At 36.9% G+C, this 12,871-nt stretch overlaps 1 protein-coding gene across 5 annotated transcripts in view; it reads left to right on the top strand.

Annotated features, from left to right (window-relative positions):
* Nucleotides 1–11,325, top strand: part of LOC138755078 (regulator of G-protein signaling 22-like) — a 207,447-nt gene extending 196,122 nt beyond the window's left edge. For all 5 annotated transcript variants that reach the window (XM_069920294.1, XM_069920296.1, XM_069920297.1 and 2 more), the window contains 2 exons: nt 9,878–10,031; nt 11,040–11,325. In XM_069920294.1, coding sequence (XP_069776395.1) covers nt 9,878–10,000 — 123 coding nt within the window. In that variant the 3' untranslated portion in view covers nt 10,001–10,031; nt 11,040–11,325. The remainder of the gene's footprint in view (nt 1–9,877; nt 10,032–11,039) is intronic.
* Nucleotides 11,326–12,871: the final 1,546 nt, after the last annotated feature.

Here is a 12,871-nt window from a genome sequence, read left to right as displayed (position 1 = left end):
AGTTTATTTGCTGTTGATGTTAAAGTATATTGAACAAGACCAGAAATATCTTTAATTAAGTTGAGATTTTAAAAATATGGATTAGTATCAGGTGCTGTTGAAAGTGAAGTAATGCCTGTGGTGGATATTGATTACTCTCAGTGTAAAAGATTGACAAAATTTAAATGGCAAAATGAAGCAATTAAATATTTAGGAATTAAAATTAATATAAATAATTTGTTTACCTTAAATTATTTACAATTGTTAAAAAAATTTGGAAAAGGATTTGAAAAGATAGAAAGATATATCAATAACATTAATAGGATGAGTGAATTGTATTAAAATGAATATTTTCCAAGAATGCAATATTTGTTTCAATCATTGCCCATTCTCGTACCAGAATTTTTAATAACATAATACATGAGTTTCTTTGGTCAGGTCGAGAATTGGTTTAGAAAAATTAATGTGGAAACTTGATCAGGGTGGACTAAGATGAGCAAATTTTAGGAATAATTTCAAAGGCTGCTCAATTGAAGTTTTTGTCCTCCTGTTATCAATGGGGTGAAAAACCAGCTTGGGTTCAAATAGAAATGAATAAAATTGGTGAAACAATTCCAGAGAAAATTTTGTATAGATGGAATAGTGAGTCATTTAAAGGACCTAAAAGATTTCTCCGTATTAAAACATATTTTAAACCTGTGGAATAGAATTCATATTGAGGGAGGAATTAAAAATGATCAATTACCAAAAATGTGGTTAAAACAAAATCAACTTCTTCCTTTTACTTTGAACAATTCTTTATTTGATCATTGGTAAACAGAGAATAAAGGATTGGATTTTTTGAGATTTAAAAAAAACCTTTGATCAATTAAAAGATCAATACAATATACATAAAAATACAACTTTTGCATATTATTAATTAAAAATGTATTTGAAAAAGAGACTGGGAGCAGATTTGAGACTCCCTAAACAAAGTCAATTTGAAGATATAACAGACACATTTGTCGTGAAGAAATTTAATACAAATATGTGTATAAAATCAAAAATCCGATGGGAGAAAGATTTAAATGTACAAATTCAGGAGGAGATTTGGTCAAAATTATGCCATGAAAGTGTTATGAATACAGTAATGATAGATATCAAATGGTTCAATATAATTGTCTTCATCCATTATATTATACTCCATACAAGTTAAATGGATTTAATTCTAATTATTCAAATAAGTGTTTTTGATATGTGAAAGAAATGGGGACTTCTTTGCATTCAGTATGGTCTTGTGAAAAAGTGGAAAGGTTTTGGAATGAACTGAGTTCATTATTAGGACAAATTATGATAAAGATACCAAAGGATCCAATAATATTTTTACTTGGGGATATCTATTAAAAGGATACAAAATTGAAACTGGACAAATATCAAGAATTATTTTGAGTATTGCAATAACAATATCATGGACAGATGATAAGAAAGTGTTATTAACTAGATGGTATAGTGAGATGCGAAATTGTATACCTTTGGGGGAAAAAATTACATATAGTTTAATGAATAGAGTTGAACATTTTTTATAGTATTTGGAAGCCAACTTTGGATTTTATGGATAATTTTCCATCCACCTCTTCTATCTTATCCACTCCTCTTAATTAGTAATTTTAATAATAATTAATGATTGTATATACTAGTATAATTGTATATTAAATGGTAGGTGTTTCTTCTTACTTTTGGGTTGGAAGGGGGTGGGGTTGGGGAGAAAAAAATAAGGTTTTTTTGTATCATAGGATGTGGGCATCTGTTTTATTGATTGGTTTTTGTTTCTGTAATGATACAAATAACTGTATAAAATTTTCCAAAAAATAATTGGCTATTGAGAATTCTAAATCTTCAAACTAAATATTGGCTTCATATTTTAAAAAAGATATTTGTCACGTAAATTGTTATTTTTTTCCAATGGAATACAAGATTGTAACTCAGTGTGCCATCTTTCATCTTTGCATTCCTAAATCTATATCTGATTTCCAAGTAATGGCTACATGCTTCCTAGAAATAGCTAAGCTACTCATAAAAATTCAATTTGATACATAGTTAAGACAAAATTTTAATATTACCCAATAAAAATAACATCGGATCAAGTGGGAGTTTTACCTTTAGTATTTTTCCCAAAAATATTTTCACTTGTATCCAAAAAGATTCAACTTTGATGCATTGCCAGGTAGAATGAAGAAATTAACCCATCTCTTGACCACATCAAAAACATAAATCCAATGATATTAAATTAAATCTTTTTAATTTTTGAGGAGTTAAATATAATTGATGTAAAAAAAACCTTATTTTGTACCAAGCTATATCTTGCATTAATAATATTTATCATATTATCTTTACATAACTGTTGCCACTTCTCATCTATCTTCCTATCTTAATCAGTTTCCCATTTCAAACTTGATTTATGAATACCTAATTTAGGTGCTTTTCTTTGAATAATTTATACATTTCTGAAATGAATTTATTCATATCCACCTTAGTAATCAATATTTCTAATTCACTTTGTCTAGGTAATCTTAAATCTTGACCTAATTTAGCAATTAAAAAACCCTTAACCTGATAATAACAAAAAAAGTATTATTCAAATCATTAAACTTTTCCTTCTTCATTGAAAAGTAATAAATTTATCAGATTCAAAACCATCTTCTATTGTTGTAATCCCATTTGATTACAAATATTCAAAAAATTATTATTGATAGTAAAAGGGAAAAGTTTATTTTGATATAAAGGCATTTTATGCAAAATCAAACCTTTCCCACCTCTCATAATCTATTTTATTCTATAATTCAAGCAAATGTTTTAATATAGGTGGATCTTTAGGAATCAATTAATAATTTTGAATGCCATTTATAAATAAATTCTTGCATATATTTTTCATCTATTTTACTTAAACCCTCAATGTGGGCTAAAATTGAGGGATTGAAATCAAACATTCTGTTAATAAACTTTATTTGAGCAGCATGATAATAATTTTGATAATGTGGACGTTGTAATTTTCTGAATTCAAACTTCCAAGATAATTTTTCAAAACAAACTCCAGCCATTTTCCCTTTCCACAAAACTTCCTAATATTTGAATTTAAATCCTTAAAAGAAAATTCTGAGGTATACCATAAGGAATAGATTGAAAAAGATATTGAATCCTTGGAAAAATATTAATTTTAATACAATTTACCCAACCCGTTAAGGTTGTAGGTAAGTCATTCCATCTATTTGTCACCTAATTTTATGAAATGGTAAATAATTCAACTTGTATAGGTTATCCAAAATTTTAATCAATTTATTCCTTAAATTCCATTGTCTGACCATCTAAATTGGGCAATTTGTTTACATTGATTATAATCCCCCTCAACCAATGGTATAATTTCACTCTTATCCCAAATAATTTTAAGATGATATTTCACCATATTCATTCAATCTCGTGCACAATGAATGCAAAGAATTCAGAGGATCTGTTATGTAAATCAAAACCTAATCAGCAAATAAATTAATCTTAAATTCTTCATTCTTTAATTCCTTTAATACTAATATCTTGTCTTTCTAATTGTACTAAAGGTTCAATTGCTAAAACAAATAAAGCTGGAGATAATGGACATCTTTTTCGAGTTGATCTAGTTAACAGAAAAGCAGATAAAATGTATCCACCAGTCATAACTTGAACAGAAGAATTTTTTTATATACAATTTTAATCCATTTAAGAAATACTGATCCAAATCCAAATTTTCTAACACCTTAAATAAATAACTCCATTCTAATCTGTCAAAAGCCTTCTCAACGTCTAAAGATAAAACCAATGACAAATCTGATTTCTTCCGAGACATATGGATTAGACTAATTAATTTTGCAATATTGTCTACAAAGTATTTTTTTAAACAAAACCAGATTGATCCATATGAATTAAATTTGGTAAATATTTAGATTATTTGCTAAAACTCTAGCAATAATTTATAATCAACATTTAACAATGACATTGATCTATAAGGTTTAGTTTTTAATAAATCTCTATCTTTCTTGGGTATATCAGTTGTAGTTGCATTTGAAAAAGACTCTGGTAAAGAATGAGTTTCTATTGCCTGCTTCAATACCTCCATTAAGAAAAGTATTATCAAATCCTTAAATTTCTTATAAAATTCTGCTGGCAAACCATCCTTCCCTGGAGATTCACCACTTTGTATAGAATTAAGAGCATTAATAATTTCTTTAACTGTAAATGGGGTATGTAAATTTCTCCAATCTTGGCAATTTAAAGAAGAAAGATGAATTTCAGATAGAAAGTTAATCTTCATTATTGGACTGAGATATAGAAATATTAGAATAAAAATCTTTAAAAGAATCATTTATTTCTTGAGGCTTATAATTTTTGAATTTCTTTTATTAGCATTAATAGTCCTTGAAGTCTGTTCCATTTTCATTTGCCAAGCCAAAACCTTATGCGTTCTTTTCCCCCAATTCATAATACTTGTCAGGTTTTCTCAATTAATTCCTCTGTACTATCAGTTTGTATTGAATTAGAATACATATTTTATCTATTAAATCTGTCTTTATCTTTTCAGATCTTTTTCTAAAACCCATTTCTTTCTCCAATTTATCTACTTTAAAGTAATCCTTTTTAATTTTAGTAGAATAACTTGTTATTTGACCTCTTAAATAGCTTTTAAAGCATCCCATAAAATAAATTTATTATCAACAGAATCGGTATTAATATTAAAATATTCCTGAATGTTTTCTTATATAATTACAAAAATCAATATTTCTCAATAATGAAGAATTAAACCTTCATCTGTAAAATGATTTTTCTCTTTTTCAGAACCTACATATGAAATCAAGAGGTGAATGATCTGACAAAATCCTAGCATTATATTCTGCATATTTAACTTGTCCTTCTATTTGGTCTGAAATTTAAAATATTCTTGAATAAAATGAATAATCATTTTCTTTCAGATTTAATTTTATCCAAATATTTTTAGAAATTTTTGTTCAAGTTACTGATTTTTTTGTGACTAATCCAATAATGGATCTAGACAACAAGTAGAGTCCCCACCAATTATTACATTTTCCTTTGCTTCAGCATGGAGAAAGGAATCAAGATTTTTTTTAATCATTAGGAGCAAAAATATTCATGTGTCCAGATTTCAGAATAAATTTGGCAATTAACTAAAAATCTCCTTGCAGAGTCTATAGCAGTAGTTTGTAATTTAAAAGGTAATTTCTAATTAATTAAAATAGCCACTCCTTTTGCCTTAGAATTAAAAAAAAGCTATAACTTGACCTACCCATTCCCTTTTTAATTTTTGATGTTCCTTTTTGATTAAGTGTGCCTCTTGTTTTTTTTTTAAAAAAGCAATATCAACTCTCAAATTTTTAAATATAAGCTAAAAAAATTCTCCTATTAAATCCATCACATTAAAAGTTACAAAATTTAAATCATTTTCTGCCATATCTCAAATTTAAAAATACTTAACTCTCACCACTCGTCTCTGTGGATCCCAGCTCCACACCAATTCTCAAAAATGAGTAACAACGCCAATGGAAAAAAAAACCATTCCCCTCTATTATACGGGAAGTGGCTCTCGCCACTAAGTGACACGTGTCTGTGGAATGAGAGGACAAAATGTCCACCTCCCCTGGACAGAATATATAAAAGCACATTTATATCATTCTATCAAATATGAAAAGCTTCTTCAAGTCTCTTGTTCACTTGGATCATCATCAATTTGAATCGATTCTTGATGTTCCAACATCTGACATCTATCTTGCAAATTATCATGAATCAATTTCAGCTGCTGCAGAGATTGGCTTCGAGTTGAATCTTGAGATAATGAATTGGCAAATTCCAAAGCTTGATCCTCATCAGTTTAAAAAAAAATTTAAATCGCAATTGGTTTTCTCCAGAGGAAACCAAGTACAGCTGGATATCGAAAAGCTAATTTCTATCCCTTCTTCCAAAGAATGGATTTCACAGGATTAAATTCTTCTTTTAACAATAGAGATTCTCAAATCTGCATAGAAAAATACTCTATTGTCACCAATCATTAGAGAGGGGTTTGCTGTTTTCTAGTATTTTGGACCATCAACCTTAATATCATTTCTTTATCTTGTTAATGTGAGCATCTAGTTAGAATGGAGTGTGGTGCTTGTCCTGGAAATGGTTTCTTTCTATTAGCTCTATGAGCTCGACCCAATTGCAATCCATTCGGAAAATTTTCAGGGCTGATAATTTCAGCAATCCATCTTTGGAGGAAAAAAACAGCACTGGATTAAGACCTTCAAAATCTTCAGTCAGTCCAACAATTTTAACATTATTTCTACGCCAAAGCATCAATTTTCTGCAGAAGTTCCTTCCGTTAAACTTCCCAGGCTGTAAAAGAATCTTCCATTTTATTAATTGTATCTTTACATTGTTCTACGTCAAAATGTTAATCTTGAATATCTTCTTCAATTTTCTGAGCTTTAGCTTTATCCACAGTTTTAGCATATTTTGCCATTTCAACTTTAATAAAATTAATTTCACCTTTAAGGTATTGAAATCGTGTATTAGATTCAGATCTTACAGACAAGAACTGCAGATCCATATGACTAGTCATTGTCATAATATGTTCTGTAAGTATAGCAAGTTAAACTGAAGGATCTGTACTTTGGAGTTTAGCCTGAGGAGATTCAATCTTCACTCCTTCCATACCTTGTATGGGCTGGGACCCTTCTCCACGATATGACGGTCCCGCTCCCTCCAATTCTCCAGTCATCATTATTGCTACTTCTACTTTCTTCTTCACTTGACATTGGAATCAGTCGTGCTTGTTTGAGCTATTTTCTTAGCCCTAGTCTGACTAGCAATGTGCGAGACAATTCCCGCATGTGCATTTGCTCTTGCGACGTTGGAAAATTCAAGAATCCTATTCTGAACTCCAGCGCCATCTTCGCCGGCTTCCCTGAGAAGCGGCGCTGGAGTCGCGTTCATTTTGGTGTCGCAGCCTGAGTCGATCTCTGAGGGAGAGGAGGCAAGTTTGTAGGCTCCATCGTTAAGGTAGGCCCCATTTCTTCAATCATGCTAACCTCTTTAATAGTCGATTTCTTTGCAGTTGAGCTTTTGATTTATTTGTAGTCATTGCAGATAAATTCAAACAAAGTCTCAATATCTTAATTTTTAAAAATTTCAATGCAGGTTTTAATAAAACTGCCGGGAGAGGTGTATTTTCACATCTCCAACCTACGCCATTATGCCATGGTCCCCCTCCCTTCCCCCCCCCCAGATTATCTCAATTTGAAGGCAACAGGGGCCATCTCCACTGGCGGAGGGGCAGAAGGCTGTATGGCAGGGGGTGCAGTGGGAAGTATGGATAGTATGATGGGTAGTGTGAGTTTTCGTGGATTATTTTTGCAGTTTTCCTGCCACATGGAGAATCTGGTGGGGGTGAGAATGTTATTTAAATGGGAACGATCCACCCTCACATGTACTAGAGCATTGTACAAATCCTTATGGAACTCACTATCCTTATTTTCCCCATAATTTTGTCTCTGCCCAGTGAACCTGTGCAGGGACCCCCAAGGCAGGTGTTCCCTCTTCTAAGTAGTCCACCCCTTCCAGCAGGGCAATGGCCTCACAAACCATCCTGCCGCTTGCTATACCCCTCTGAGGTCAGGACAGATGGTGGTGACTTGATGCCTCATCAAGATGTCCTCATGGATGTTGCACCTGGGAGCCCTGCCATAGAGGTTGGTGATGAGGGCCCATTCCCTGATGGCACTCATGCCCTCGCTAACAGTATGCACCACTCCGGTCAGTGCGTCAGGTCCCACCCCAACAATGTGGGAAACCTGGCCTGCACTGCAGCTACTGTCTGGTCTCACGCCGTGCTTTCCTCCATGATCCCCCCACAGGGAGTTATTGATAGAGTGCTGTGTGAACAGGCTACCCCAAGGGCTAGTCTCTAGGTGGGAAAGACGGACATGGGCCTCCTCCTGCCTCGCTGCTGTGGATGGTAGGCGAATTGCAGTAGGTCCAGATCTTTAATTAGGTTTGTGTTCATTCTGGCCATGACCAATATCTCAAAACATTGATCACAGTAGATGTAATGCAGCTCACTCTTCTCTTTCTGGGCTCCAGGATAATTGATGGCCTTTTGAAGTAGGATGGAACCTCTGACTGCAAAAGTGAGAGATTGAAAATGTCTATGTACATTTTGGCTAGTTGGCTGGCATAGATTTTCAGTACCTTGCCAGGTACGTACATCATCAAGGCCTGACACCCTCTTGAAAGATGTTCTTGATTAGGCAGGGCATCAAAGATTATGAAAAGAATGTCGAGCAATAGGGTTGAGTGGGAAAATGGATCCACTCATGATTTCTTCTTTCTTCTTCTTTGGCTTGGCTTCGCGGACGAAGATTTATGGAGGGGGTAAAAAAGTCCACGTCAGCTGCAGGCTCGTTTGTGGCTGACCAGTCCGATGCGGGACAGGCAGACACGATTGCAGCGGTTGCAAGGGAAAATTGGTTGGTTGGGGTTGGGTGTTGGGTTTTTCCTCCTTTGCCTTTTGTCAGTGAGGTGGGCTCTGCGGTCTTCTTCAAAGGAGGCTGCTGCCCGCCAAACTGTGAGGCGCCAAGATGCACGGTTTGAGGCGTTATCAGCCCACTGGCGGTGGTCAATGTGGCAGGCACCAAGAGATTTCTTTAGGCAGTCCTTGTACCTTTTCTTTGTTGCCCTCTGTCACGGTGGCCAGTGGAGAGCTCGCCATATAATACGATCTTGGGAAGGCGATGGTCCTCCATTCTGGAGACGTGACCCATCCAGCACAGCTGGATCTTCAGCAGCGTGGACTCGATGCTGTCGACCTCTGCCATCTCGAGTACCTCGACGTTAGGGGTGTGAGCGCTCCAATGGATGTTGAGGATGGAGCGGAGACAACGCTGGTGGAAGCGTTCTAGGAGCCGTAGGTGGTGCCGGTAGAGGACCCATGATTCGGAGCCGAACAGGAGTGTGGGTATGACAACGGCTCTGTATACGATAATCTTTGTGAGGTTTTTCAGTTGGTTGTTTTTCCAGACTCTTGTGTAGCTCACACCAAGACACAAGAGAAACTTGTCCGTGAACTACTCTTTGCAGATGATGCCGCTTTAGTTGCCCATTCAGAGCCAGCTCTTCAGCGCTTGACGTCCTGCTTTGCGGAAACTGCCAAAATGTTTGGCCTGGAAGTCAGCCTGAAGAAAACTGAGGTCCTCCATCAGCCAGCTCCCCACCATGACTACCAGCCCCCCCACATCTCCATCGGGCACACAAAACTCAAAACGGTCAACCAGTTTACCTATCTCGGCTGCACCATTTCATCAGATGCAAGGATCGACAATGAGATAGACAACAGACTCGCCAAGGCAAATAGCGCCTTTGGAAGACTACACAAAAGAGTCTGGAAAAACAACCAACTGAAAAACCTCACTCATGATTTAATGGCAGGGCTATTAGACTATTTCTGCTCATCAGTCTTATGGACTTGACAGTGTCAGGATCTAACTCTTTTGCATGGAGAATGCAAGACAAGGAATTAACATATAAACAGCTATTAATTTGGGATTAAAATGAGAAGGCCTCTTTGCATTCTGAAGGTGCTTATGTTCAAAATATTTCAGTTGTGGACACGAGGAAATTTGAGTAGTAGGTATCCTTCTCAGCCTTCATATTGAATGGCTGAGAAGGATAAATGGGTTGAGTGGCCAATTTATGATGCCTGATACTTTTATTGCAAAATTTAATGTTGATTGCAAAGAATGGCTGCAGGTATTTCCAAAGGTTGATTTATTCATGTGGAATTTTGAAATGTACATCGCAGTAAACCTGAAATATTTAGTTTTTGAGTCTCAATTTCCTTCCACAGATGGCAATTTTTGATGTTCTCTTGAAACTGTGGCCAGACTTTATCAACTTCCAACACCTTGTTGCTGTTGAAAACACTCAGCTCAACACAGAAAGAAAAATAAGAATGGAACAAGAAATGTGAAGGAGAATAAACTGGAGGGCGCTCATCTGAGGTAATATATCTGACTGATGCAAGGATTTATAGCCATTTAGCTCACCAAATCTTAATCGAAATATTCCTGTTTTGTTTCCCAATAATACACACCAATGATGTCAATATTAACATCAGGTCATTGCAACTTGATTTTCAAACACATTGTTCCAAAAAAAAAATCATAGTCATTTACCAACCGCCTCTGTTTTCCTTTGGAACTCCATGACAACTCAGTTTGTCTCTGCTATAACCTGGGTAAGGCTGACTATTTATCTTCACATTGTTCATAACTTGTCCTGTGTAAGCCTTCCAATTTCCAGCAGGATATCTGTTCATGTGGAGCACAGAACATTACAACACAGTGCAGGCCCTTCAGCCCACAATGTTCTGCAGACCTCTGTAAACCTATTCCCCAACCATCTTATCATTCCCTACCTCACACTTGTAACCCACAATTTTTCTTACATCCATGTGCCTATCTCAGGGTCTTTTCAATGTACCTATTATACCAATCTCAATTACCACTACCAGCAATATGTGAACAAAAAAAATTACCTGTGACATCTCCTCTAAACTTTTCTCCACTCACCTTAAACAGATGTCCTCTGGTATTTGCTATTGTCGCTCTGGGGAAAAAAGTGCTGGACGTCAAAGCATCACCATCCTTCCTGTAATGAGGTGACCAAACCTGAATGCAATAATCCTAATGTAGTCTAACCAGAGTTCTATAGAACTGCAACATTACCTCATGACTCTTGGACTCAATCCCTCGACTAATAAAGGCCAGCATACCATACACAAAATATGCCTTCTTAACCGCTGCGACGACTCACCATGATTTCTTTGTCAAGCAAAGTAGCTGAGCCAGGATAGTTTATAGCATCCTGTACCACTGAATAAAAAAATAACCAAAATTTGAATTCTCAATCACCAAAACAAGAAAAACATCCTTAACAAGGAGCATGCAACGGAGAATCAACATTCTTCAGAACATAACCTAATTAATACAAATTTTTTGTCCCAACAGAGCATTCCATCAACTGCAAGACTACACCGTACAGTTTGAATCAGACATTTGGTGATTCATCAGAATTGATGCTAGCTGTTTGATTACTAACTAAAATGGCTAGAATAAAATAAAATATTGGCCATCTACCTTTAATAGGAATCTAGAAGATTCACATTAGAATTGAATCTGAAAATTATACCCTTGAACAAAATTTTTCATGAAATCATTGCAGTTACAGTACAGTGGGAGGCCACTTGGCCTGTTGTGTCTCATCAATTATATAAAAGCAATATAGTCAGTCCAACTCCCACTTTCCTTTCCTGTTTATTTTTTTCCTCAAGAATCTCTCAATTTAATTTCAAGTAATCAAATTCACTGACCATTTCTACTCGTGAATGCTGTGACCTGCTGTGTTCCTTCAGGGCAGCACAGTTAGCATGGGAAGGTTAGCGCAATACTTTCTTTGGCTTGGCTTCGTGGACAAAGATTTATGGAGGAGTATGTCCACGTCTACTGCAGGCTCGTTGGTGACTGACAAGCCTGATGCAGGACAGGCAGGCACGGTTGCAGCAGTTGCAAGGGAAAATTGGTTGGTTGGGGTTGGGTGTTGGGTTTTTCCTCCTTTGCCTTTTGTCAGTGAGGTGGGCTCTGTGGTCTTCTTCAAAGGAGGTTGCTGCCCGCCGAACTGTGAGGCGCCAAGATGCACGGTTGGAGGCGATATCAGCCCACTGGCGGTGGTCAATGTGGCAGGCACCAAGAGATTTCTTCAAGCAGTCCTTGTACCTCTTCTTTGGTGCACCTCCGTCTCGGTGGCCAGTGGAGAGCTTGCCACATAACACGATCTTGGGAAGGCGATGGTCCTCCATTCTGGAGACGTGACCCACCCAGCGCAGTTGGGTCTTCAGCAGCGTGGATTCGATGCTTGCAGACTCTGCCAGCTCAAGTACTTTGATGTTGGTGATGAAGTCACTCCAATGAATGTTGAGGATGGAGCGGAGACAGCGCTGATGGAAGCGTTCTAGGAGCCGTAGGTGATGGCGGTAGAGGACCCATGATTCGGAGTTGAACAGGAGTGTGGGTATGACAACGGCTCTGTACACACTGATCTTTGTGTGTTTCTTCAGGTGGTTGTTTTTCCAGACTCTTGTGTAGTCTTCCAAAGGCGCTATTTGCCTTGGCGAGTCTGTTGTCTATCTCTTTGTCGATCCTTGCATCAGAAGAAATGGTGCAGCCGAGGTAGGTAAACTGGTTGACCGTTTTGAGTTCTGTGTGCCTGATGGAGATGTGGGGGGGTGGGAGGGGCTGGTAGTCATGGTGGGGAGATGGCTGATGGAGGTCCTCAGTTTTCTTCAGGCTGACTTCCAGGCCAAACATTTTGGCAGTTTCCGCAAAACAGGACGTCATGCGCTGGAGATCTGACTCTGAATGGGCAACTAAAGCGGCATCGTCTGCAAAGAGTAGTTCACGGACAAGTTGCTCTTGTGTCTTGGTGTGAGCTTGCAGGCGCCTCAGATTGAAGAGACTGCCATCTGTGCGGTACCAGATGTAAACAGCGTCTTCATTGTTGAGGTCTTTCATGGCTTGTTTCAGCATCATGCTGAAGAAGATAGTAAAGAGGGTTGGTGCAAGGATGCAGCCTTGCTTCACATCATTGTCCATGGAGAAGGGTTCAGAGAGCTCATTGCTGTATCTGACCCGACCTTGTTGGTTTTCGTGCAGTTGGATAACCATGTTGAGGAACTTGGGGGGGCATCCGAGGCGCTCTAGTATTTCCCAAAGCCCTTTCCTGCTCACAGTGTCAAAGGCTTTGGTGAGGTCAACAAAGGTGATGTAAAGTCCTTTGTTTTGTT

This window comes from Narcine bancroftii, chromosome 2, assembly GCF_036971445.1.
Source record: "Narcine bancroftii isolate sNarBan1 chromosome 2, sNarBan1.hap1, whole genome shotgun sequence".
In the NCBI taxonomy this organism is placed as follows: Eukaryota; Metazoa; Chordata; class Chondrichthyes; order Torpediniformes; family Narcinidae; genus Narcine; species Narcine bancroftii.
This window is presented reverse-complemented; position numbering and strand designations above follow the sequence as displayed.